We start from the raw sequence: 27,173 nt of genomic DNA, 5'->3' as shown, positions 1-27,173 counted from the left end.
GAAGGCTGAGATTTGTCACCTGAGCAGAAGACATAGCATCCACTCACTGTTAACTCCGGGGCCCGCGAGGTGTTGGCCTCGGGCAGAGGAGTCTATGCCTCTAAAGAGCTTTATGGTGAAAAATGACACCCCCTGGCCTCAGACTTTCTCACTGTGCCATCATGTCCTCTCTGGTTGGAGGCAGGTGACAGTCACTGTAGCTCTTTCCGCACCACTCTGGACAGTCCCTTGCTTCCTTGAGTGGCCGAGACTGGGAACTAGAAGGGACCCCAGCCATCATGACCCATGCAGAGAAAATGAGGCTAGGGTTGAAAGAGACTCCATGACTTGCCCACCATAGGCAGCTTGTCAACCAGGAATAGCTCCCAGGAGTTCCTCCGACGCAGTGTGCTGGTGACAAAATGGGGTGGAGTGGTCGAGCAGCAGAGGGGATGTACTACCTTGAATCTCAGTCCGACGAGAAAAGAGCCCCCAGCAGGACAAGGACAGCTTCTGCAGCACAGCACTCAGGGTGCCTGAGCTTGTTAAGTTGCAGAGGGATTTGCTGTATCCCTAGGGATTCATTGTCCTGCGTATTTTGTCTAGTACAAGGGACAGGGAGTTGTCTTGGAAAAGCTGTGGGATGAGACTGCCCTCTGGTGGGCTGATGCCGCCATTGATTTCTGGTCTAAAGCTCAGGGCTGCTTTCCTTTGTTGCGTCCCTGTAAAGTGATTCCTTCCTATGGAAGGAATTCAAATTTGATTCTCAAGCACTCTGGCCCACAGAGACTTTCTTGACCTCTAAGTACTAGCCATCATTTGCCCATCTTATAGGAGGTTTGTTTTTGGTTTTGGTTTTCCCCCCACGTTCAAGGTGTCTTGATTCCCTGACAAGATTCAGGTTCCTAAAAGCAAGGACTGTGTCTTATGTCTGTCCGTCCGCAGCTTCTCCCCTGTTGTCCACTTAGCCAGACATGAAATTTGAAGGTTCACTGGAGTGGAGAGGAAGCCTTGCCTCCAGAAAAGAATCCCTCCACTTCTCATTTGTTCCTAAAACATTCTAACCTCATCTCTGATCAGTAGTTCCCCAAGGGGTCAAGTCATCAGAATCCCTCAGAAAATGTTCAGAACTCAGTTTCCTGGGCCTTCCTCCAGCCCTGTTGAATCAGTCTCTGTGGTTTGAGCCAGGAAATCTGCTTTACAAACTTCCCAAGTGGTTTTTGATGTGCAGCCAGGTTTGGCAGCCAACTGCTCTAAATCCTCATTTACAATTATTTCTCGTAGCTTTTCCCTTCGACAGCATCTCCAAAGGTCCCCAGCTTATGTTGGTTATTAAAACTGACCGCTTTGAGACCCCTTGGGAAATATACAGTGTGCTTTTCCTGCTGGGGTACTGGATGGTGCGGGAATAAGCAGGACCACGAGAGAAGGACCAAAGGCGTTTGCTTTTGTTGCCATTGGCCCCACCTTCAATAGAAGGAAACACTGAAACCAACACCTTCATACTGACTGGGACAGGTGGTTGATTTGTAGTTTGTTTTTCATGTTTAGGGTGGATAGTGACAACAGTTAGTTGATTACCTAGTTATTTATTTGTCACCACTTACTTTTTGTTTGTTTGTTTGTTTGTTTTTGCTTTTTTGTGGGGGAGGTAATTTGGTTATTTTCAGCATTTCTAATTCATCTGCCTCTCAGGATAGCTGTACAAGGGAGGTGCTATTGCTCCCTTCCCCCACCCCCACCCTTTTTAACAGATGGGCAAATTGAGGTTCAGAAAGTCCATCACTTGCCCAGTCACCTAAGTTGGTGACTGTCAGATTCTGCATTCGAATACAGGTCCAATTCCCAAGGCCACCTTCAGAAAGGTAAGAGAACCAGAGTGCCAACCTGCTCTCTTTCACCCTGCCAGGCCAAGCGAGCAGTGCAGCGCGGAGCTACTGCTGTCATTTTCGACGTATCTGAAAACCCAGAAGCTATAGACCAGGTAAATGCCTCGGGCTGGGCCGGCGCCACATTGTCCCCGAGAGAAGCACTTCCTTTTCTTAGCTTGGCGTCTCACTGTCACGTCACCCCACCTCGGGGCCTTTGCACTTGCCTGCCCTCGTTAGTTATCGTGTTTGCACGTCATGCTCCAAGGCAAGAGTTCAGAGCCAGGAAGTTGGGGATTGGGAAGCATTGTCAGAGCCCCTTGTGGGGTCCCAGCCCATCCTCAAACAAGCATCCTCCTCAGCCTCGTCCTTCCAGGAGGTCTGAGGCTGTGATGCTGGAAGAGTCTGAGGGTTTTCCAAAGGGTCTTTACTATTCCTCTTTGCCAGCCTTTCTCACCCTTTCTCACCCTCTCCTGCCCTGTAAAGTAATCACTTCTTCTCATCAGGCCTTCTCGTCTTCCTTAGCTGAACCAGGGCTCGGAGGACCCACTCAAGAGGCCGGTGGTGTACGTGAAGGGTGCAGACGCCGTCAAGCTGATGAACATCGTCAACAAGCAGAAGGTGGCCCGAGCGAGGATCCAGCACCGCCCTCCTCGAGTGAGCCTCCGCCTGGCCGCCCGGGCCTCTGTCCCTACCGGCGTTTGGCCTTTTGCTCGTGCCTCCTTTTTGTATGAAGTGCCGGCACGCCCCACAGCCCTGCAGGGGGAGATCAGGCTGGGGGCCAGGGAAAAATTTCACCCGCTTCCTTTAGAGGAGACTTGAAAAGTCCTTGCAGAGGACGATGATTTGTGACCAGATGTCTCTTCTGCCAGGCGTTCCTTCTTGGTGGTGACCTCTCATCCTTTTTTCTCTTCTGTCCTCCGAAAGGCTAAGTGAGGAGGGTTGCAGGGAAGGAAGACCCAGCTTGCTATGTCTCCCTCCTTCCATCCAACCTGGACTAGAGAAAAAGGCCTGCCCTTCCTTCCCCCTGTAGGGCCATTGTGGTATCGACACCCCCCAACTTATATCTGATTCTGGAAAAGTAAGCTTCCAACTGGGCTTGTAGTCCACGATTTCCAGGTGGTTAATGAATAGCCTTATTTTTCCGGCTTCTCTTAAGTGTGTTAAGGCGACCCTGCTGGCATCTTCTGCCCAAACTCAGGCCGAAGATTCTGGGAACCTGGGACAGAGCCCCATCTGTGGTTCATTTCCTCCTCACAAATATTGGAATATTCACAGATAAGATGATTCTGCACACACAAAATACCCGGATACCCACAGCATTCAGTTAGCAAAACTCCACTCCTGTTGGCTAAACGCATGTCTTAGATGAGGTGACCTTGAGGTTTTAGGAGGGCAGTGCGCCGTGAGGAAAAGGTAAGAACTAAAACTTCAGGGAGTTTCCAGAAGAGCTGACTTGCTGGCTGCTTTTTAAAGGAAAAAAGAGCACTTTGGTCAACGTGACTCATTGTAGTGGAAGCAGCATGCAATGTTCTGAGCTGTTGTAAACCATTAATTATATGGTCAGTAATCACTGTTCCCTCAAAACATGACACTCACTCCTTTGTCCCATAAATGTGATATTTGTAGTTCATTTGGAAGGGCCTCTCCTACTGGTGACAGCAAGCTTTGCACTCTTCCATGGGGAGCTCGGCTCTGTGAACAGAGCTCTCCCGGCTTTTAGGAGGCCTGCCTAAGACCACTGCAGGCCTCCCCGGGCCACACTGCGGGTTCTCCCTGGGCCTACATGGCACATTGTGCACATGTTAACAGGGCCCCAGGGGTTTCCTGCAACTGAAGAGGGTGCAGCCCGGGGGCCTCATCCTTATCCCAGCCCTGTGCCGATCGCCAGGCTGAAGAGCTGTGATTCACTCTGTCTGTGCTCTGTTCCAGCAACCCACTGAGTACTTTGACATGGGGATCTTCCTGGCTTTCTTCGTCGTGGTCTCCTTGGTCTGCCTCATCCTCCTCGTCAAAATCAAGCTGAAACAGCGACGCAGTCAGGTAAAGGCTCAGAGCAGCCGGTGAACGGCACTCCCACCTGCCCCGCCTCGGGTGCAAACCAGGGTGGGGTCCAGAGCCCTGCAGCCCGTTCCCAGTGGCCTGGAAGCAACAAAGATAGAGAAAACCCAGTGTAAAGCTTATAGCACCATGTCGTCTCTGTCCCAAAAGGGCCAGTCCTGCAAAGGCTGAGCACTGGGGCTGTTTCCAGCCCGGGATTTTTCCAAGGAAATGGTGGAATGTTAACGAGGAGCCCTAATCCCTTACTCCTCAAATAGGGTCTGGGGACCAGGAGCATCCACATCACCTAGGAGCTCGGTAGAAACACAGAATCCCAGGCCCTGCCCTAGACCTGCTGCATCCAAATCGAACTCACAGCTCCCAGTCTCTCCAGGAGATGCTCAGTAAACAGAGTGGCAGCTCCAGTGCCCCAGGCAGCATGTGGGGTGCTGGTGGGAAGGAAGGACTGGGGGCTGAGGGCAGCTGGGGGACATAAGCAGGGATCTAGACTCTCAGACGTATAGCAGGGTGAGGTCCTGATGAGAGGCGGCGGGCCTTGGCGCGGGGTCTTGAGGGCTGGGTGGCCATCCCTGGCAGAGCAGCAGCTGGTGCTTGTCAAGCACATGGCAATGTGCCAGGTGTTGAGCACCCCTGAGCACTGCCTCATTTGCCCTTGGAACATCCCTCAGTGAACAGAGGAACTCTTAGCACAGAGCAGAGTTGGCCAAACAATGCAAATAGACCTCTGCTGGTGCTGCTGCTTGGGAAAAGGCCCGGATGGATGTCGCGGACACTCATGAGTCTAGAAAACCTGTGACCTTGTGCTGTGGTGGTCTGAATTTTTAGTGATTCCTCAGAAACCTGTCTTGGCCTGATAGAGACTAGCATTTGCCTGTCCCGATACATCAGTACCGCGACCCTAGGGGTGACCACCACTGTTAGTACGTCCCAGACCCTAACTTGGACGACATTCTGCCACACAGAATTCCATGAACAGACTGGCTGTACAGGCCCTGGAGAAGATGGAAACCAGGAAGTTCAACTCCAAGAGCAAGGGGCGCCGGGAGGGGAGCTGCGGGGCCCTGGATACGCTCAGCAGCAGCTCCACATCCGACTGCGCCATCTGCCTGGAGAAGTACATCGATGGAGAGGTAATGGCAGAGGCAGCCCCCCGCCTGGTGGGGACCAGGTGGACAGGCCGGCAGAGGCGCACAGGACCTGGAAGGGCAGGGCTCTTTTCCCACAGCTTTGCGGGAGAAGGGCTGAGATGCCTCGGTCTCAAGGGGGTGTCCAGAGACCTTCTAACTGCTGTTTCCCCTGGAAGGGGTGGCCCCACACATGGACACTCTCTCCAGAGGACCCAGCTGAATGTTGGTGATTTTGGAAATTGATCAGAAATATGTCATGGGCCAGAAAACGTCTGGTTTTAAGAACATTCACATGTGTTGGCTTAATTTTAGAACTGCTCTTCTGAAATCTCTGGGACTTGACTCGATATAGACCTCTCCTCCAAAGCTGTGTGGAACGTTTACATTTTTACTTACAGAGAGACAAGGGATGTGATGTCCCCTTTTTCCTTCTAGCTTTTTTCTGAAAATTCCAAACTTTCAGAAAAGTTGCAAGAATCACGCAGTGAAGCAGCATGCCTCACCTCGAATCACCATTGTTAACATTTTGCCACGTTGACTTCATCTCTTTCTGGATGGATGGAGGCTGCACGTGCACACATTTTAAGGAGTGGGGAGCAAACCGCTGCAGAATTAGTTGCAGGCATTTGATGTCCTTTTGATGAAAGTGTCCCACCGCTGTGTAGACTGTTAGATGAAAAAAGAGATTCTGCAGACACCTTCAGCGTAATAGTCTCTCACGGTCTCTCTCTGCACACCGCCTGAGTTCTCCTCTTGGCCCAGCAGGGTTCTAGCTTTGTGATCTTGGGCAAGTGACTCTGCTCTCCATGCCTATGCTTGCGACATGGGCCCAAGACTGACCTGCAGCCAGGTGACCGTAAAGGTTACATGAGAAAACCCGGCTAGAACTCTTACCACGGTCAGGCATAGCCTTAGGGATTAGTTTAAATATTACTCTGCTGAGCTGGTCAGAGACTGGAAAAACAAAGTAAAATTAGCAAGTTTGGAGGATGCTCTGGAACTTTAGAGGTGGTTCTGCCTCAGAACCCCATCCCTCCTCTCCATGTGTGGTGCCTTGTTATAAACCGTCTGTCCCCAGGTAAGTGTCGAGGGTCCAGTGAAGGAGAGGACAGGAGAACTTGGCCCCTTTGCTGCCCCACCTGTCAATCATGGGGCCCAGGCTTCTTCCTTTGTACCCATGCCGTTTTGGATATCCAGAGGTGCTCACCGTCCCAGAGATGCAGCAGGTCTGGGGGGTACCTAGCCGTCTCTCCACGCCTCCAGGCTGACTGTCTGGACCAGCACATGGCTCTGGTCCCATGCATGCCCTCCTCCAGCGGCAGAGAGGGGACTGCTTCCTCCCTCAGCACCCAGCACCATGGCTGGAGCTGGCTGGTGGGCCATTTCTTTCTCCCTAGAACCTGTGCTGGGCCCTGACTCAAGGGTGCCGAGCCACTTGTAGCTAGAGATGGGAGGCGGGAGGGGGACCCCCTGAGCAGTGCCACGGCGGGCTGGGCTCCCTGGTCCCAGTCGGGCTGCGCTCCCTGGTCCCAGTCGGGCTGCGCAGGAAGAAACACATGCGGAGCTGAAGGCAGAACCGCCCTCCGCCTGTGCCATTCCTCAAGCCGTGTGCCCTCTCTCCCTTCCCAGGAGCTGCGGGTCATCCCCTGTGCTCACCGCTTTCACAGGAAGTGCGTGGACCCCTGGCTACTGCAGCACCACACCTGCCCCCACTGCCGACACAACATCATAGGTAATTCCTGCCAGCCTTGGTTGTTGCTGGAGAGCCACTGTCTTTACCGAGTACTGAGCAAGAGCCTGGCCTGTGCTGCGGGTGGTGAGTGGGCCAAACACTGCAGCATTGCCGCCTAGGCTTGGAGATGTACAGGCTCCAAACCCTTCGGAGACTCTGGCATGGGCAAGCACCCCAAGTTCACTTTGACTTTGACACGAGCTGGCCTCCCGACCTTGGGCAAGGCACTCGGCCTCTCCAGGCCTTGGGCCTGCAGTCTGTTCAGCGGGAATGACAGTGATGGTGCTGGCTGTGCCCAGTACCTGGGGTGGTGAATGAGAGGCCAGGATGCAGGGTGCTCTCCGGGTGGCTGTTTGGCCAGGAGGGAACGCCTCTTTCCTCTCGGTCTCCCTGTTGCTCTCTCATGCCTTTGTTGTGCAGAGCAGCTGAGGGGTGGGAGATGGACCCTTACAGGAGTGACTCCCCCCTTCAAGTGGAGAAGCAGGTCAGCCTCTGCCGGCGTGGCCGGGCTTGTTGACGGCTTAGAATGGGCCAGGGCCGTGAGACTGGGCACCTCGCCATCTGTTGCCTCAGGCTGTGCCCTTGGCCCCAGTGTGCTCCACCGGCTGACTCTTGTCTCCCCCCGCTTGCCTCTCCCCAGAGCAAAAGGGAAACCCGAGCGCCGTGTGCGTGGAGACGAGCAACCTGGCACGCAGCCGGCAGCAGAGGGTCATCTTGCCGGTGCACTACCCCGGCCGCGTGCACAGGACCAGCGCCATCCCGGCCTACCCCACCAGGACGAGCATGGACTCCCACGGGAACCCCGTCACACTGCTGACCGTGGACCGGCACGGGGAGCAGAGCCTCTATTCGCCCCAGACCCCCGCCTACATCCGCGGCTACCCGCCCCTCCACCTGGACCCCGCGCTGGCCCCGCACCGCTGCGGCCTGGAGCACCGACCCTACTCCCCCGCCCATCCCTTCCGCCGGCCCAAGTTCAGCGGCCGCAGCTTCTCCAAGGCAGCTTGCTTCTCCCAGTATGAGACCATGTACCAGCACTACTACTTCCAGGGCCTCAGCTACCCCGAGCAGGAGGGCCAGGCCCCAGCCGGCCTGGCTCCCAGGGGCCCGGCCCGGGCCTTTCCCCCGAGCGCTGGCGGCGGCGGCCTGCTCTTCCCCACCGTGGTCCACGTGGCGCCGCCTGCCCACCTGGAGAGCGGCAGCGCGTCCAGCTTCAGCTGCTACCACGGCCATCGCTCGGTGTGCAGCGGCTACCTGGCCGACTGCCCAGGCAGTGACAGCAGCAGCAGCAGCAGCAGCTCTGGCCAGTGCCACTGCTCATCCAGCGACTCGGTGGTGGACTGCACAGAGGTCAGCAACCAGGGCGTGTACGGGAGCTGCTCCACCTTCCGCAGCTCCCTCAGCAGCGACTACGACCCCTTCATCTACCGCAGCCGGAGCCCCTGTCGCACCAGCGATGTGGGGGGCTCAGGTCGGGGGCCGGTCCTGCGCCTGGAGGGCTCCCCGCCCCCCGAGGAGCTCCCGGCAGCCCACAGTCAGGGTGCGGCGCACGGAGAGCCCTGGCCCGGCCCTGCCTCTCCGTCAGGGGACCAGCTGTCCACCTGCAGCCTGGAGATGAACTGCAGCAGCAGCTCCTCCCTGGAGCACCGCGGGCCCAATGGCTCTACCTCAGAAGTGGGGCTCGAGGCCTCCCCTGGGGCCGCCCCAGACCTCAGGAGGACCTGGAAGGGGACCCGGGAGGGGCCATCATGTGCCTACTGCTGTGAGCCCCAGCCCTCTGCCCTGGAGCCCAGCGTGGGAGCGGTGGGGGGCAGCACCTTGTTCCTGGGCCCCCCGGGTGGGGAGCCACAGCCGGGGAGCTCCCAGGGTCCGTACGGCCTTCACCCAGACCATTTGCCCAGGACAGATGGGGTGAAATACGAGGGGCTGCCCTGCTGCTTCTATGAAGAGAAGCAGGTGGCCCACGGCGGCGGGGGCGGCGGCTGCTACCCGGAGGACTGCTCAGTGCGCGTGCAGTACATGCTCACCCAGGAGCCCCCGCCCAGCTGCCACCCTGGGGCCCGGGACCTGAGCCAGCGCATCCCCATCATTCCAGAGGATGTGGACTACGACTTGGGCTTGCTCTCCAACCGCCAAGGGACTCGTGGCCTCGGCCCCTGGGGTGGGATGCTGCCAGGCCCCGATGCCCCATGGCCCCGCAGGGGCCTGGGAGCAGCCCAGGAAGAAGAGCAGGTTCTGTGCTGCCCGGCCAGGGCACCACTGCCCCCTGGCTGCCCTCCGGAGGAGGTGGGGCCCTCCAGGGCCAGCCCCCCCAGGGCCTCCCAGGACACTCAGGAGTCCAACGCCACAGCCACTGAGGCTACAGGTGAGAGCGGGAGGTGACAGTAGGCCAGAGTCTGGGTCTTCTCTTTACTTCACTTTCTAAGTGACTTTCTTTGTGTCCTTGGCTTTAAACGCCATCTGTATCTGATGGTTTCCAAGTGTTCTTCCCCAACCCAGCCCTTCTGCTGGGCCTCTGCTTCCATGATCTGTCCCCCACATGCGACAGAAGCATCCCACTGATCCTGCCACAGCCGTGTCTTGAAGTCCTCCCTCTGCACCGTCTCCTCCAGGGCTCCCCACCCAGATGCTCAGGCCTAAAACCCAGGCACCAGCCCCAACCCTGCCCTGCTCCTCGTGCTCCAGGGTCCCAGGCTTCCCAACCTGTCTTTGAGAACCACATGTGCTGGTTTTCCCCTCATCCAGAAAACTGAATCCCCAGAAAAATGAAACTTAGCAAAAGATATGCAAAATCCAAGTCCAAGTTTTTTGTTATTAGATTCAGCAGACATCATCAAATTGCTATGAAATTTCTAAACATTTTGTCTCAGTAATAGTGTGCAGCCCAGCACCTTTAAGTGGCACTGGGACAAGTTCCCCTGACAAAGTGTGCCCCACGTCGGTCTACCCCGCCTCCCCACCTGCAGTCCGCAGTGAAGGCAGTAGCCTGACTGGTCTCCTGTTGCCTTCTGTTCCACATGGGTGCCAGGGTCGTCTGTTTTAAAATACAAGTCTAGGTCTTTACACAAGAAAACCCTTCACTGACTTGCCATCACATTTGGAATTGTAGAAACATAGACCCCTCACCCAGTTCCCTCTAACCAGGTCCTGCCGACCCCTCGACCACCTCCTGCTTCCCTCGCATCCTCGTTCACTACCTCAGCTGCCTGTGCCTCCAGTGCCAGGCTCATCCCAGCCTCCAGGCCTCTCTGTTCTGAGGTCGGAGAGCACGGTGATGGGGGCCTGCTCCCTGCTCTTCCCAGTGCCTGCAGCAGCCCCCACACACATCTTTTGTACATTGTGTTTCCACGCTGCCTAAGGGCTTCCGGAAGGCTCCGCTGGGCCTGTTAAGGCCGGCCCTCAGAAAGGGGGCTGCTTCAGCCCTTCCCATCTACATGGTTTGTCCAGTATTGTGAGCTGTCCCTTCCTGAGAGCCTGCCACAGGTGGGATGGGCCCCCAAGTCCCCTGCCTGGTCCCTGCAGGCGGCGCCCACCAGCCCCGCCCTGACGGTTGTGCTCTCTTTCCTAGGACAGAGCTCTCGCCCAGCAGACAGTGGCGGCCCTGGAGCCTGAGCAAGGAAGGAACTCTTATGTGGAAATGGGAACTGTACGGAGACTCCAAACTCTGACTTCCTACAGAAAAAAAAAAAAAGAAAAAGATTTTTTTAGCTTTGACAAACACAAAAGTGGTAATAAAAAGAGCCCTCCTTCTCAACCCAAAATGTGAGCCACCTGTGGCAGCCCCACCCATTAACAAACCAACAGACAAAATTCTCTGAGTCTTCTGCCTCTTTTGATAACTAGGACCCTCGATAACATGTTATTCTTCTGTTTTGTAAAGTGTGTGTGCTTGGGGTTCCAAGGTGTGTGGGATTGAGTTCTCTGCTTTGTTTTTTAAGATATTATATGTAAATGTACAAAGTTATTTAAATATATATTTTAAAGAACCCTAACCGCCAACTTTTGCTGAAAAAAAAAATCACTGCTGCATTAATTGAACCACATCATGTGTAGATACTGTTGTCTCCCTGGAGGGAGCTCAGGCCTTTGAAAAGCTCAGGGCTACACCTGCCTTAGAAAATGAACCAGAAACTTGAAGTAAAGCTAGTTGATATGGGTACAAACTCTGAGGAACAATGCAATGCTGCCTCTTTCTTTCTCATGGCAAATCCCACCGTACGAAATTTCAGGTCTTCTCAGAAGCCATGCCTCTCCAGCCCAAACCTCTAGGCAGCTGATGGAAATATCCAGGAATAGGTCTGCAGCACTGGGGAGCTGGGACAAGCCATTGCTACGTAAGCCCCCGGGGTGACAGAGACGATTCTGCCCAGTGTTCTCGGTGTGTCCCCTCAGGTCCTCATCTAAGTAAAAGGACGGAGTTCACAGTCCTATCTTGGGCTTCCTGCCACTGGCTGCAGAGATGGTTCCACGGGGTGTGTGGGGACAAACACCCGGGAGGAATGTATGTAGTTTTGCCGCCTTGGGGTCGTGGGAGCTCGGGGAACGATGCGTGGGGGAGGGGGGCGCCCCGGGGTGCGGTTGCCCTGGAGCGGGCCTGTGCGCATGCATCTCTGTCCGCAGCCACACCCCTCCGCTGCTCCGGCTGCTTTCCTGGGAGCACGTGGCCAGGACCCTACCGGGTCTGAGCTCCGATCTATCCCTTCACATTTCCCTACAGAAGCACCGCTTCAGGGTTGTTTAGCCCTCTGCCTCATGGCTGAAGTTGCTCATCTCGCATGCAGAAGTCTACTAGCCTTTCTACCTAATGCACTATTATGTATCGATTCTCCATGAGACAGAGAGAAAGAGACTATCAGTTTAGACCCAAAGGGTAGGTTTTTGTATGTTCCAGACTTTTGTTGTTTTTGTTGTTTTTTTAAGAGGGAGGGAGAGTTTAAAAACCCAAACCATTTTTTAAAAGATGTTTCCATTTTAAAAGGGAGAATCTATTTCAGATCAGGGATTGTCATTCTTTATGTCCAATGTATTTCTTGTTCTTAAAGTTTTTTTCAAAAGAAACTAATCATGTTAGCCCTTGTGTTTGCTAACTCTTCTGGTCACTTGTGTTTATTCATGTATTCAGCAGGTATTGGTTGTCATCGGAAATGCTCATTTGCTGACTAGCGCCCTTGAGACCTGGCCCCCTGTGGGTGGGGAAGTGGAGGCCATACCAGGGTGGCCGGGTGACTGTGATGGCACCTCTCCAGTAAGGCTCAGGGGAGGTCAGCCCAGGTTTCACACCAGAACGTTTTGAATGAGAATCTTACTTTATCAGAATCCCTTTTTTTCCCCTTAAAAACCTCAGCCTGTGTTGAGGAAATTCACTTACTTCCAGCCAGGATTTGACAGGGGAAGAAATTACAGCGTCAAATGAGCTATTTGCTGTTTAGGAGCTCACCATGGTGAGATTTGTCCTTCAGCCTCCGAGGTGCGGTCCCTTGGGGGATACCCACTTCCTCCCTCCCCGCCTATGCCCAGCACACCTGTTGACGAGGGTGTGAGAAGCGCCTGAACCCGTGACATGTGATCTGGGCCGCCTTGATTTCTGGGGCCAGGAGGCGCAGCTGCCAAGGACAACAGCTTGCATGTGATGGTTTTAGGGAAGGGTTTGGGTATGGCGTCTAACATGTCCAGCAAAAGCAGTTCTCGTTATTGAGATTTTGTTTGTTTGTTTGTGGGTTTTGTTTTCGTTCTTGTTTTGAATGCCTTTAAGGGCATAGTATCTTCCTTGTCTGAAACCATACCCCCAAAGTGGCTTTCTTTAGCCCTGGCTGGAAAACCACTCCTCGACAGCCTTAAGCAAGAAATAGGTGAGGAGAGAATGTGGCTTCAACAAGGCTTATTCAAATAAACGTATCCCATTTTCATCTGAAAGAGCAATAACTAGAGACGGCAAAAGAAACACACTTAATTTTTATAGTTTACAGGGTGGTAGAAACAGAAAAATGACATTTTTAAACTGTAAATCTCAGCCATTGTCTGAAATGTGTGTTGGCTCACCAGACAGGGAGGTCACCAGAATTGGGCAACCAAGTACATTATTTATTGCCTCACCATTCAAGTCAAAAGAAATGTCTTCTTTGAAGTCTTAAGATTCCAATCGTGATGACAAGTACCTTTTATCAGTGGCCTCTCAGCTGCGTAGGAAGTGGGAACATCACATTTGCCATTGAGAGCCACCCCCCCATCCCGACACCCCACCTCTCACCGGAATGTGACTGTTGGGCGTGGTCCTGTGGCCCCGCCTTGCGTGTAGGACAGCCAGGTAAATTGCAGAGTGCCAGAACCTGTTAACAGTGGGGGTTTGGGAGTTCTTTGTAGTAGACACAGCCCCAGTCTGCTGGCCTTAACTCTCTGTCTTTCGACCTCTCCTCTGAACCCCGCCATTTTAGAAAGCTCCATCTGCTGTCCCACTGCTCACACCTCCCTGATGTGCTGCTAGTTCATACACCAAGTTCCTGCAGGACTAATGCTTTTAAAATGAGGTCTAAAAAATAATTACTAATCAAGAGTATTATCTTTTAAACAGAACTGCCTTTTCTATTCTTTATATAAACTCTATTGTGTGGGTCTCTAATAAGGCACTATTTTTAAATGTTTTTTTAAAGTTTCTCCCATAGCACTTAAAAGATATTTTGTAAAAACTTTGCTGTAAAGATTTTGTAATAAAATGGTCTAAGGGCTCCTTCTCCAACATTACCATTTAAAAAATGTTTTAAAGGCTAGAAAACAACTTATGTATATTCTGTATATGTATAGCAGCACATTTCATTTATGGAAATATGTTCTCAGAATATTTATTTACTAATATATTTATCTTAAGCCATGTCTTATGTTGAGAGTGTGACATTGTTGGAATAATCATTGAAAATGACTAACATGAGGCCCTGTAAATACATGATAATTGCACACAGATTTTACATATTTGCCGACCAAAAATGATTTAAAACAAGTTGTAGTCTTCTATGGTTTTGTAACAAATTGTACAAATGACTGTAAAAAAAATACAATTCTATCAAGTACGTGTTACATGTTGTCATCGCTCTATCTGGTAAAGGTCTACGAAGGAGAGGGTCTTGCTCATGGGAGCGTGTGTGTGATTTCCTCTCGTTAATGCAGAGTTCAGGTTACCAGGGATTCAGGTGGTGTCACGGGCTGGCATCTGAGAGCGCGTTTGAGATGATGTCCCTGTGGTGGTGGTGGTTTCTCTGCTCAGCCCTATAAAGGAAATGGTAGTCGAGCCCAGCAGTCTGCTTTTTAAAAATAGGGACCAAAGGCTGGATATAAACCATCGACTTCATCTGGAAGACTGAGGCCCTCGAGCCCCTCTTTAGGAAGAGGGGTTTGTAGGGAAAAAGCTTAAGCATCCAGCCCTGGAAACGACCTAACCATGAAAGTGGGGAGGGGCCCTCAGTCTGAAATGAATCTTGAACCCATTTGTCTTGTTTTCCTGGGGAGGGTAGTCACTAATTTGTAAAGCACTCTGAGATTATGTGGAATGTGCAAAGCGGTATTTATTTCTCAGACATCTAGCAGGGAACAGCCTAATCCCATGAGCTCCTGTCCCTATTTCTAGCTCTTTAACTTGGGCCATTTCTTGGGCACTGGTTCCTCGTGGACCAGCTGCTTCCTGCCCAGCAGCGAGTCCTTCTGAACCCCTTCGGGGGTGGCAGCCTGGCTGCACAGAGCCTCCCAGAGCTTTTGTTTGATGGCCTTGCCCAGCTCCAGGCTGTACCTCTTGGGGGTCCCGGAGGGGTTCCACAGCATCGGCTCCACCACCGCGTGATACAGAGCCCGGTAACCCTCTGTGGGGAGGCCATGGATGGTTAACATGTCCTCCGACAGCTGCTGTCTCTTCCTGGTTTCAGGAAGCAAGGCTCGGCCCTTCCAGGACACAGTCCCAATGTCCCGGGGTAGCGCCTGGGTGGCAGCCACATGTTCAGCATATCTGCTCTCAAGATCTTGGCAGACGGTTCCTTTTTTCTCCTTTGAACTTTCTTTACTCTAGCCAGGAAGAAAGCAGAGAAGTCAAAGCTAAAACTTGAGAAGGGAGCTCAGAATAATTATCTGGGATTTGTGTCCCAGAGTCTTGGTTACAGCCACAACCAACATTTGCGTAGCGTGTTCTAGTTTACTGAATTCCTCCAGGGGTAGATACTGCTGAGAGCCTTTCTCCGGAACCCAGTAAGGTCAGCAGGAGACAACTTTAAAGGCAAGGGAATTGGAGTGGGTTTGCCCAAGGCCACGTAGCTAGAAGGTGAACCACAGCTGTCACCCACAGAGGGCCATGCAGGACTCAAAGCATTTACTCTGTGCCAGGCTCTGTTCTAAAGCCCTTTGTGTGTATACACTCATTTCATCCTCGGGGAAACCCGAGGAGGGAAGGGCTACTCCCCATTTTATAAACAGACAGCAAGGTAGAAAGAGACTAAGTCCACGGTTGTCCCCAATTACAGTCAGAGTTGGGATCTGAACCCTGACCGCCTAGCTCCAGGGTGCACTCTGAGCTCTGCTGGCCCCATGGAGTGATGGAGTAGACTCAGATCAGGCCTTTGGATGCCAAGTTCTCCACGTGGAAGTCTGTAGCCAGATCTGGGGTTCAAGCGTGTCTGCCGGAACCTCTCCCATTCTTACTTTCCCTTCACGTTGAGTTCCTTTTGTCTCTGCTTATGAAAGCCACTTGCCTCCTTTCCAAACTAGGCAGAGTATAAACAGGAACTGTCTCCGCTCTAGCCGCCCACCCCCATCCTCACCCTTTAGGACGTCCTTCTCTTCTGAATCTCGTAAGCATTAAGTGTCTCTAGCTTGCCTGTCCCTCTCCCCACCCCATCACATTTTCTCCACCACCAGCCATCATCTTACCTTGTTAACGCCTCCTGCAGGCCTCCTGCACCTCGGTGAGCCCATCCCCTGCCCCATTGTCCGCTTGCTCTTGGAACTGATGGACTCTATTATCCTGCCCCGCTGGGCGGCTTTCATTACTGAACTATCCTTGGGCTTTAATCTCTTCGAGGGTTTTGCGTCTCCAAACTTGCGTGGTATTGGGCAGCATTCCTCCTTCAGTTGTCGCCTGAGCACCAGTTTAACCAGGGAGAATGAGCTGGCAACTAATGGATTCTTTACAACTTCCCAAGAAGAGGTGGTACCCAGTGCAGGGGCAGCAGTGTTCTGCTTTGCAGATGTTCTAGTTGTCCAGATGTTGGTGAGGGCTGGCGAGTCCACATAGCAGTCCTGAAGCCTCGTGTTCAGCAAGATAGACGGCCGGAGTCCATAGGTGGGGATGCTGGGATCTCGTCTCACATGGATTGGATGCTAGAATTATATGGGAACAAAAAGGAATTTAAAAAGACCAATTCTCAAGCAGAGACTAGAAGGTCTACATTGGAGGAAAAGTATTAACATCTTTTTATAGGTCATTCCTTCCACCCAGCTCTTAGAAATCTTCCTACACATCTTGTTCATCAAGGCCTTTTGTACCAAGGAAGAAAGAAGCAGTGGTAACTTCACAAGGTCACAGTGGTATTCAGGCTCTCAAAGAACATAGCTTGCTCGGGCTGGAAGCAGAGGGAGGGTCAGGGAGCATATATAAGGAATTAAAGACAATTTCTTTCTCCTGGAAAGCTAAGAAAAGGAATGGGAGACAGGCTCAGTCAAGATTCCTATAGGAGCTGTAGCCCCTCCTCGTCTCTGTTGCAATTCCTCAACCCAGGAATGACAAAAGGTAAAAATCCTGCCAAGCCCCCAGATCACTTTCTCACCAGACTGCCATGAGCCAAGAAAAGCTGCTAAGCAAGGAAATACACTCTAGGGTCTCTAAAGGCAAAAACACAATGTAAATGTTGCTGGTCTCCATTTCCCATGACCAGCCAAGAACAAGAGAATAATTTGGCTAGATCAGAATCACACACTTAAAAGAGACCTAGCTTTCTAAGAAATGTCATCTATAAAAAAATGAAATCACCTTACCATATTTCAGTTGCCTTAAATTTTATTTTAGCTAGCTTAGTAGGGGGAAGAAATATGTATTTTCTTTTCCCTTTTTTTCTCTTTTGTTTATTGTCTTTTTAAATTTTGTTTTGTTTTAGTATTTCTATCACCTGTCTTTTTCTGCCTCAGTCATGTATGGGCAAATTGCTGTTTGTTTAGACTTTGGCTCACATGCAGGCAGTTTTGAACCATTATCTCTAGTATTTGTGATGTCACTTTGGTTTGTGATGTGGGTGTGGGTAGGTGTTACATCATCAGATTTTTATAGTTAAATTATGTTGGAAGAAATTCTATTTTCTTGTGCTTCCAGCCTCAGGAAATTCTAAAGTCCTCATTTCCTCCAAAATGGCTTGGGTGAATTTTGAAGGTCCTGACATTCTTAAGAAGCATGCTTTGCACGCAGCAGAGTCAAATATGCAGACCAGATTTGTGGATACAGGTAGCGAGATGCACCCTTACATGTGCGAAAGCGCCCTTCTCCGTGAACATAAAGAAGGTACTGTTAAGTTCTCAGAATAGCTGCCAAAGTTAGGGACCAGAAATGAAAGAACACGTTCCTGCAGTGTCTCTCCCCGAGAGACTACATGGTTTCTGGAATGCGGTTTTATTTTACATCCCATGGCAAATGCAGTAATTAGAGCTGTTAGCGGTGTCAAGGGCTTGAAACCAGAACAAAGACGCCTCTTCCTGGGAACACTTGGGCAATGCCTAGCTCCTTATCAGGTGCTTGTCCTGTTGGTGGTTTTGATTTTTCATGTGTAGGATGCCAAAGGAGGCTCCTTCCCCAGGGGGCGGGGAGCGAAATGATGGAAAAACAGAGTAGGAGTCTGGCAGGAGTTCCTGGAATCACATGTGTTGCCTGTTTGATTTTTTTTGGTCCCTGGACTGAATCAAAGTCTGCAAGCAGACCGCACCGCAGGCTGTGGTGGAACCACCTCCAGGCCCACGGCATCTGGACCCACAGACGCTTGGGAGGACAATGGGACCCATTCAGCAGCAAGGCCTGGCCTCACCTCCCAAGAGGTGGGTCAGTTTTACAGCAGGGTGCTGGAAAGGGTTTGTCTTTGGGAAGGGTTTGCAAGTGTCTGGAGACTGGGCAGCCAAGCATCCTTCCCAAACTGGTGAATCCCAAAGAAGTACCACCAGGCTCTTGGGCTACAGAGACAGAAGGGAGATTTTGGGCAAGAAAGGTGGGCTAGGAGCTGCTCGTCTGTTTCCCTTCTATCCTTCCGCATCTTGAGGTTGGCTTTCCTGCACCACCTTTTTCCAGACACTCAAATGGATTTGCTTTCCAGGCCTTCTACTCAATGACCAAGTGGCACTGCTCAGGCTCTGAGGAGCTCTCAGACCCTCCTTCTAGCACAGAGCTGTTCTCATGATGGCAGCTGATGCACAGTCTTCCAATTCCATCAAATTCCACCTTCTCTCCCTTCCACATCACTCCCTCCAATTGACGGTGGCCCAGTAGGTAACCCTCACATCCCTTAAAACTAACTCAGGGTAATTTGGCCTGTGCTATTTCTCCTTTTCCAGTAAAATCCGTATTTATTGAATGCTTACTGAAATCCAAACATGGTTCTAGACACTTTACAAACACCATCACGTGAAATGCCACCAACAGTCTTATGAGTTTGGGACTGTTGCCATCCCTGCTTTAAAGACAAAGAAACTGAGGCACTTCAGGACTGTGGCCCCAGGTCCCAAAGCTAGGAACCTGCCAAAGGCTGGACTCAACCCAACCATGGTCTGTACCACCCTGCCCTCATCCACTCAGAGCCCTCATTGTGGCGCCTTGCCTCACGTCTAGTTGCCCCAGCCACATACCACATGTGGACACAGACCACAACTAGTCCTGTCCTTGTCATGAGACTTTCTCTGGACTCAGGAGTTGGTCTGCCCGAGCTGACATCCCAGATCCATCTCTCAATGAGCAAGTGAATTCACATCTCTGGACATTACTTTCCTCATCTGTGAAATGGGGATAATAGTAGTCCCTACCCAAGAATCACTGTGAGGAGGAAATGGGACAATGCATGGGAAGCATTTGGTGTGGCTCCTGGCACAGAGTTAGTGCTCAAGAAACAAACTTCTTATTACTGCTATTAATATTGTGGCCCATTTGTTCACCTGACCCTTTCTGGAATTCCTGTTGTTCATGTGAGTGACATAACCCAACCTTTGATATGAACTTCATCCCAGGTCCTTCATATGTGTCCATCTGGTCAAGCAATGAGAGTCTTTTTTTTTTTTTTAATTGAAGTATAGTTGATTTACAATACTGTGTTAACTTCAGGTGTGCAGCAAAGTGAGTCAGTTATACATACATAACTTTTCAGATTCTTTTCCATGATAGGACCTTACAAGATATTGAATATAGTTCCCTGTGCTATACAGTCAATCCTTGTTGAAAGCAATGAGCCTCTTGAATCTGGGAACGATTCTGACCTGACTTGGATATCTGACATTTCTCTTCCCATGTTCCATTTTCGCTAAACATTTATCAGATTCGTCCACCTTGAGGACATGATGTATCTGCAGAACCTACATTTCCTCCTGGTTGCAGCAGTTGTCCCGAATATCCCATGCTTTGTTAGATGGAAGCGGAAGTAGGTACCTGAGGACACACTAAGGAAAGTAACTAGTCTTTAACAGAGGTTGTTCCATTGAAGGTTGCTGAGAATTATAAAGTCAGGATGGAAAGACTCTATCTGGTCCAGGGTCCTGAAGCCATGGCAGGAATTTCCATTGTTGGTGCCAACACTTGATTTGGAGAACTTAGGGTTGAGGCCGTAGGGCTTCTGTGTTGCAGAAAAGCCTGTTCCTCAGTTTGATTCTTCAATGAACCTTTTTTATTTTGCTGAGATCTGTCTAAATAACCTTTATTTCCCACCCATCGTTTGTAGCCGTTCTCCCTGACGTATCTAAACCACTGCTTCTATTTGGAAACACATCGGCCCTTCTCTAATACTGATCCAGGCTCTCCTCACTGTATTCTTAGCCCTTGTAATCTTTCTTCTTTCTCCTTTTCCTTTACTACCACCTTTCTTCTCTTTAATTTCCCTGAGCTCCTATTCTCTTTCTGGATGCTCAGTTAATAAAGAGGAAATTGAGCCAATTCTAATGAATCCTCCCCTTCCTCCTTCATGCCCCACCCCCAAATTCTAGTGGAATTTAATTGTTTTTAATTTCCTAAGAAGATGTTTTTATTTTCACACCCAAGCGAGTAAACTTCCACACCCATATGGGAACATATCTGAGGTTCATGATGTAGAAGTTTTCAGAAAGAAGAGAAAAACTTTGGATGAGAAAATTTGAAAAGATTCCTGAACCATGATGCAAAGTTAGAGGACCAGTGATTTAGACCACATGTGCCGGATACACACCTATCTGGGCCAAGTATGTGAAATAACAGTGCCTTGCCCCTCCTGCTGCCCTGGTCCACCTGGCTCTGCGGTCTCTGACATGGCCACCTGGATGCACACAGACACCTCTAGCCTGTTGTGTCCCCCACCAACCCCTCTCAGAACAGGCAAAGCGCTACTCCCCTTGATTCTTCCATCACCAGTTGCCTGACCCAGAAACCTGGGAGACAGGAGCAGTAGCAGAACTGTGCCGAGTCAAGCCCGAGGCTAAAGGAAAACCAAGCATCTAGATCTTTTTTTTTAAAACTTCGATATTCTGTTCATCATGAATTTAGATTTTCAAAAGATATTGCATTAAAACACTCTCCATTAAATATAATATATTTTAAAATGGATTAAATATATATTTCTCTTGATTTCTGAATTTGGGTGGCCCCCTTGAGTCTTGTGCCTGAGGCAAATGCCTCTCTTGCCTCGCCTTGGACCAGTCAGTAAGCGCTTGTTGCTAGAACCCCAGAAGGCGATTCACCACAGTAATTAGGAGTAGAGTCCTGGAGTCCCACTGACTGGATTCCAACCCAGCTCCGCCACCTTGGGCCAGCCGTTTAACCTCTCTGGATGAGGTGGGTGGTAACGGTGCCTCCCTCCGAGGGCTACCATCAGACATGAGATGTGATGGCAAACACTGCACCCTGCTCAGAGTTTAGTAAAATCCTCAATAAAAGGTTGCAGACTCCTCATCCAGGGCTCTCTCCACAACACAACTGCCCTTTGAGCAGAATTCATCCCAACTGGAGTTTCAAAGACACCAGGATCAGGGGAAGGGTATAGCTCAGTGGTAGAATGCATGCATAGCATACACGAGGTCCTGGGTTTAATCCCCAGTAGCTCCATTTAAAAAAAAGGCAATGGTCAAAGATACCAGAATCACCCAGACTCCACCAGCTGAGATCTCCCAGCTGCTTGGCACATCCTGCTGCCCTTAAGGACCTGACTGCAGAGCGAGAGCAGGCAGACAGACAGACACCAACATCTTCCTGGAGGCCTCAGGGGCTATAGTCAATGCCCTCACTCTTTCCATGAAATAAAGCTGCTCAATGACAGGGGCATGTGAAGCACTGAAATGAATAGCCCAGGCTGCTCCTTGCCAGGGCCCAGGGCCACATAACTGAGCAAAGACCTTGAGCCACTACATGCCCTGACCTAGACCTGCTCGGCTGTATTTTTAGCCTCTGTGTGCTGTTTCCATCACCTGTGCTGGGCTTTGCGCTGGAAAAGAGGAGGGAGGCCTGGGGACAGCCAGCAGGAGCAGGGGCTTGCACACTAGTTCTGAGTTCTATTGTACACACCAGCTTTCAAGGGTGTGCATCCTGTGTAGTTAGAGACTTAGGCCCCCAAGCTTAGAAGGGCCCCCGACTTGGTTTAATGCCCTGTTGTCATCATCTTGAAATTATTAATAATTTTGAACAAGGGACCCCACATTTTCATTTCTCACTGTAACCCATTCGGGTTACAGAGGCCAAGAGAGCAGAATAAAGGGGGCTCGTACCCACCCAGCTGGGCATTAAGGCAGGTGGAAGCTACTACCATTAGGCATAAGTCACCAGATTTGGCCAAATAAACCTGATGTCAAACCCCTATCTGCCCCTTCTTAGTCCCTCCTCTGAAATGAGGATGAGATGTGAAAGAGCCTTTGCAAACTGTAGAGAGCTGTGTCCTGCTTTGCTAAAACCTCTCCCCAGAGTGCTATCTGAAACAGTCCAGTTCTCTGTCAACATCATTTCCTTGTCTTTGTAGTACTTTTTGCTCTCTGAAATTCACATGACTTTGAGGTTGGTTGACTGGACTCTCCCCTCCGTTAGAGTGGGAGTTCTTCTGCTGGTGCTCTTGGCAGGCTCCTCACTGAATATTTGTTAAATGGAGGAATCTTAACTGAGCGCTTGCTTTGTGCTGATGGTTTTACTTGCATCTTCACATCTGATTCTTCTTCAAGGTGCCCCTGCCCATGAGGGTGCAAGTTAAGAGGTAAAGAATTCCCAGGTTCTGTTGGAGGAGGTGCTTTTGGAAGTGGGGAAGGGCCCAAAATGGTGCTGAAGAGAGAGGGTAAGCAAGACACCAGGTGGGATGTGGAGGGTGTGTCCCCGGGGACCTAGTGTGGGGGGGTGTCCCCCTGCTTCAATAAGGAGCCCAGAGGATTCTTGAGTTCGAGAATGACACAGTGAAAACAATGACTGAACAAGATTATTCTTGCCGCGGTGCTGGGTCGTGTGGGTGGAGAGGGACTGCGCTGGGAAGCCTCGTGGGAGGTAGCTGCGCCTTTGGGGCCCATCTCCGGGAGCAGCTGGGGTGGGGGGATGCGGGGGCATGGGGTGGGGGGACTTGAGATTGGGCGAGGGGACGGCTCCTGGGTGGCTAGGGGGCGCAGGGACTGGTGGACCTAAGGCGGGCCTGGGAGCCCGTGGGGCGGGGACAGCCCAGCCCCGTTCAGGGCGCGGCGAGTCGGCATAGGAGGGCAGAAGCTGTTGCCGCCGCGCCGGGCGCAGGCCCGCACTTGCACGTCTGGGACCAGGGACTTAAAAGCGCCGGCCGAGCCGCCCGGACATGCCCAGCGGGGCGTCACCGCAGCGCTTTAGGCGGGAGCCGAAGGATAGTCTCTGCCTGGAGGAATGCGGGGGAGGAGAGAGGCCCACGGCAGACCCCGAGGGTGGGCGGGGAAGACCTTGTGGGTGAGTGATGGGCAAAGCCCCGGCCAAGCGGGGGCCGAGGGTTTAAGCGAGGCACGCGCACTGCCAGCCCAGGGATCGCAGTCTCTAAGAAAGCATCATTGACCATCCACTTCTGGAATTTCTCAGTGTCGGGCGCTTTACTCGCTTCCATCTTATCTAATCTTGTGAAGGCCTTTTATTATTCTTATTTTGCAGATGACAGGCTCTGACAAAGCAGAAAACATGCCCCAGTTGACAAAGAATGTGCGGTAGGATTCGGAACCAGGCCTCAGTATGCTGCCTCCCTCGTGGCTGCAAGAACTGGGGTGGTGAAAGGAACTTAACATATCCCAATCTGTGTGTGCGTAAGTTTACACACTGTCTCGTTTAGTACAACTGCTTTGGGAGTAATTGCTATCAACGCCCGCATTAAACAGACAGGGAAATTGAAGAGAGCTACTTTTTCCTTTAAATCTGCCTAAAATCTTGCAGGTGATCAAGGAGGATATGAACCCGGATAGGCTGACTGCAGAGCACCCTTACATAAATCACGACGATGAGCCAAGCTGCGAAAAGCGGTTTGCAAACTGCTGTTATGATTATTACGGTTGCGGATGAGCCCGCGGTGTGGGTCACGACCCGAGTGAGGGTGGAGCAGGGGTCACTGGGCGCCCGGCCCGGTCCAACCGGGCCAAACCTACTCTTGGACTCGGAGGCGGGGCTCTAGACCCCACCCCTCACCTGCTGGTCCCGCCCCTTGAACGTACCCGGGATGCCCTCCGTGGGTGGGCGGGCCCAGGTGAAGGGGTGTGGGCGGGGACTGGCGCGTGAGTGGCAGGCGTGGGCGGAGCGGGCGAGCGCAGTCGGCTCCTCCCCTCGGGCCTCACGGCGGAGCCGGGCGGGCCCCAGGCGGCCGGGGCGGTGGCGGCGCTGGGGAAGGCGGGCCGGGGCGGGGCGGCCGGGCAGCCGGGGCGGGGCCACGCTCGAGCCCAGCGTCCCGCTCCCATGGCCGCCCCCAGCTCCCTGCGCTGCCCCCTCTCCCCCGGGCCGCGCCCCGGGGCCCCGCACTGACCGCCCATGGCGCCGCCCGCCGCCCGCCTCGCTCTGCTCTCCGCCGCCGCGCTCACGCTGGCGGCCCGGCCCGCGCCCAGCCCCGGCCTCGGCCCCGGACCCGGTGAGTGAGGGACCCCCAGCGCCCGCGGTGCGCGGAGCCCGCGCGGGGCGCCCAACCCCCTCGCCTCTACTTTCTGGGACTTCTTCTCCAGCCCCGCAGCGACGCCCCTCGGGCGGGGGCGGTCCCCACCTCAGGGCCCGGGACTCCCGCAGGCCCCTCGGCGACGCCCCCAGGCCGGCGCCCTCTCTGCCTCCGTACCTCAGAGACCCTTTCGCCCGGCTTCTCAGTGACGCCCTGGGGCGGGGACGTCTCCTCTTGTCTCAGGACCCGGCACCCCCAGCTCGAGTCCCTCAGCGACGCCCTCGGGCGGGGACGCCCGCTCTGCCCAAGCACCTCCTGAGACTTCGTCCCTAAGTCTCCCAGCGACGCACCTCGGGCTGGGTCGCCCCCCACCTCGGCCCTAGACGCTACCCCCTCCCCAAACCCCTCAGCGACACTCTGGGCCCGGCCCCCCCGCAAGCCCCACAAGGACGCCCCCGCGCCCCCAGTGCCCTCTCCCACCCGCGCCCGTGGACCCCCGCGCCAGAGGCTCTGGAGCGGGTGCGGAGGCGACGAGAGCTGGCGCCCGTCTGCTGGGGTCCCGGCTGCACCCGCTCGCCTCACACTGTAATTTCTGCCTCGTGAGTAGTCAGGTTGACCTGCCTGCCCTGCAAGAGGCAGGTCCGGGTCCCGAGACGACCCGCTCTTCCCAGCCCGAAAGTCCCCTCCCTCCGCCCAGGGCCGCTTTGAACTTCCCCATGACTCGGGTGCCGGTCCAGCGTGGAGAGAGGAAGAAAGACAGGGTGATGGGAGACTTCTCCCCTACAGAGCTTGGGGTGCTTATCCTGAGAGTGCAGTGCAGAGCCCGGTTTCCCGGGTAGCTACACACTTTGAGCAGGGTCACCCGCCCCCTAGGCCGAGGTCAAGGCCAGGTCTTCCCGAGGTGGGGCCCTAGACTGGAATGGAAGCTGGGGTTTTGCTTAGCTTCCCCGCACACCCTTCCTTGCAGCGAAACTCCCTAAGTTGAAAAGCAAGGAAGAGGGCATTGTCTGGCCCAGTTACATTTCTCTGCAGGTCCCACAGGTGTTCAGAATTGGGCATTAGTGGAAGGGACGGGAAGAGTGCGTTACAGGTTTGCCCTAGTAAGGAAACTGGCCTCTGGGTTCCTAACCCAAAGTCGTAAACTGTGACGTTGGAAAGACAGGATTTTGCTGTAGAAAGAAATCTCAAGAGTTGTTTTGTTTACTTACCAGTTTGGATTAGTGATAAAGATAGGATTTAGTGTTGGGACTTACTGTGTGACTTTGGGCTGTGCCTTCAGCTCTGAGCCTCAGTTTCCTCATCTGTAAAGGAGGGATGATGATAGTGACCTAGCAGGGTGTTATGACAGTTAAGTGATATACTGCAGGTAACACACCTACACAGGGAAGACAGTCACTAAACATTTTAATAATACTTTTTATAGAGCTTCACAGTTTACCAAGTGCTGGACACCTCATTTGCCCTGGGAATGCTGTGAGCTTCCATTCTGATTAATTTTTATTAAAGGCAAAGCTTGGCTTTAGATCAGCAGAAGGGGTGTCTCCAGGTGTTGTAAACCTTACGGTCAAGAAGTGGTTTTTGAGTGATCAGCAGCCTTCTGTGGGACTTCTGCAGAAACTTCTGCAAAAGTTTGATCACTTCTAATGTTTCCCGTATGTGAGGAATGAAGGAGGAACTTTCTTAGAGCCAGGATATGTCAACATAACTGTAACCTAGTAACCCCTTAGCTCCACTTTGCCATCTGTGTGGTCAGGATTTAATGTCCTCTACAGCGAGAGAGAGGTATGGGTGGAAATAAACTGGTTCCTCTCCTGGAAAGGGCAGAGTAATAGCTCTGAAAAGTGTGAAGTGGGCCAGCTCTGTGCTTATGCTTGTTAGAAGGTGGTGTCCCCTCCTCAGACACCTTTGCTTTGCTAGGAAGGGTCAGTTCTTAAGTAGGTTGAACTGCAAACCTTGGTGTGCTTTTATTCGGGAGTCCGGGGGTAGAGACAAATAAATAACCATTGTGAAATGATTTATGGTAAGTGGCCCAAGTTCCCAATTCAATGAGCCTCACCAGCTTTTTTCCCTACCATCCTGGTACATCACTGCCTTTGTGATTTTTTTCCTATTTAGTTCCAGAAGCAGTTTTAAGGAGATGCCACATGGTCTTCAGGATCATATCCTGTCTAGAGCCTGCCCACTAGTTTTTAAAAATCCTTTCCAATAAAAAACACGTTTTCCTCTGAGGAGATGCCAAACTTGCCATTTCATATTTTTTGATACTGTAATTTTCTCTAAAATTTTGTGGATGGAAAAAATTATTTCAATACTTATATTCTGCACAATTTTGTAATATTTAAATTACTGGTGGTTTGCATTTTTTGAATGCTGGCTTTATAAAAACAGTTAGCTCATTCCCCATCAATGCTACTTCTAATTACAGTGTGTAGCCAACCCCAGATGATCTCCCTTCTCTTCATTCTTTGAGATTCTCTCCCTTCCTTCATAACTGATAAGAAGGTAGGTGGAGGTTAGTGGTGGAATTTAGACTCCCTTTTCAAGAACGAGGGCAGCCAGGGCCACGGGGGCTAATGGGCTTTCCGAAGCGGATTCCCGTCTGGAATTTACTGACCTGCAGGGGACAGCCGAGAGGTAGGAAGAGCAGAGAAGGCTGGGTGGACTTCAGCTCCGAGTTTTCCGCCTAAGGCAAATACCTGCTTGGGTGTTTCACTGCTTTTAGCGGCTATCAGATGTGCATTAACAGAGCTTTTCAACTCGGGTTATGTTCGCTGTGAACGGCCTTTTGTAGTTGTTGCTTATTCTCCGACTTCTTATCTAGAATTTGTCCTACTGGCCGGTTTATCTTGTCATAAAACCAGTGAGTTCAGTTAACAGTGAAAGCTTCATATTGTACAGAGCCCTGTCCCTCTCTGGGGCTTCCTTAATGTTAACAGAGTTCCCTGTGTACAGCACAAGGGCTGAGAGGAGTGGAGGCAACCAAAGTGCATACCGGTTGCTTTTGTGCTTTGAGACTTTTACGAAAAACAAAATGGTCAAAACTGACCTGGTATCAAAGAACTCTGATCTTTTTTTGTGAAAATTTGTTTTAGCCACTAGACAAAGCTATTTAAGTGTT

At 52.0% G+C, this 27,173-nt stretch overlaps 2 protein-coding genes across 3 annotated transcripts in view; both read left to right on the top strand.

Annotated features, from left to right (window-relative positions):
* ZNRF3 (zinc and ring finger 3) overlaps window positions 1–13,835 on the top strand; it is a 134,587-nt gene extending 120,752 nt beyond the window's left edge. The window contains exons 3-9 of one of the 2 annotated variants that reach the window (XM_032471700.1): window positions 1,889–1,963; window positions 2,373–2,504; window positions 3,780–3,890; window positions 4,871–5,038; window positions 6,665–6,767; window positions 7,408–9,132; window positions 10,341–13,835. In XM_032471700.1, the coding sequence (XP_032327591.1) occupies window positions 1,889–1,963; window positions 2,373–2,504; window positions 3,780–3,890; window positions 4,871–5,038; window positions 6,665–6,767; window positions 7,408–9,132; window positions 10,341–10,435 (2,409 nt within the window). In that variant the 3' untranslated portion in view covers window positions 10,436–13,835. Of the gene's footprint in view, window positions 1–1,888; window positions 1,964–2,372; window positions 2,505–3,779; window positions 3,891–4,870; window positions 5,039–6,664; window positions 6,768–7,407; window positions 9,133–10,335 lie in introns of both variants that reach the window. The other variant, XM_032471701.1, reaches the window with a different exon arrangement.
* Window positions 13,836–23,699: 9,864 nt separating this feature from the next.
* The window catches only part of KREMEN1 (kringle containing transmembrane protein 1), a 49,331-nt gene continuing 45,857 nt past the window's right edge, over window positions 23,700–27,173 (top strand). The window contains exon 1 of the mRNA XM_032471702.1: window positions 23,700–24,034. Coding sequence (XP_032327593.1) covers window positions 23,938–24,034 — 97 coding nt within the window. The 5' untranslated portion in view covers window positions 23,700–23,937. The remainder of the gene's footprint in view (window positions 24,035–27,173) is intronic.

The sequence above is a fragment of the Camelus ferus genome, chromosome 32 (genome assembly GCF_009834535.1).
Source record: "Camelus ferus isolate YT-003-E chromosome 32, BCGSAC_Cfer_1.0, whole genome shotgun sequence".
Taxonomy (NCBI): Eukaryota; Metazoa; Chordata; class Mammalia; order Artiodactyla; family Camelidae; genus Camelus; species Camelus ferus.
Note: the sequence above shows the minus strand (reverse complement) of the source record. Positions and strands in the feature narration are given on the sequence as shown.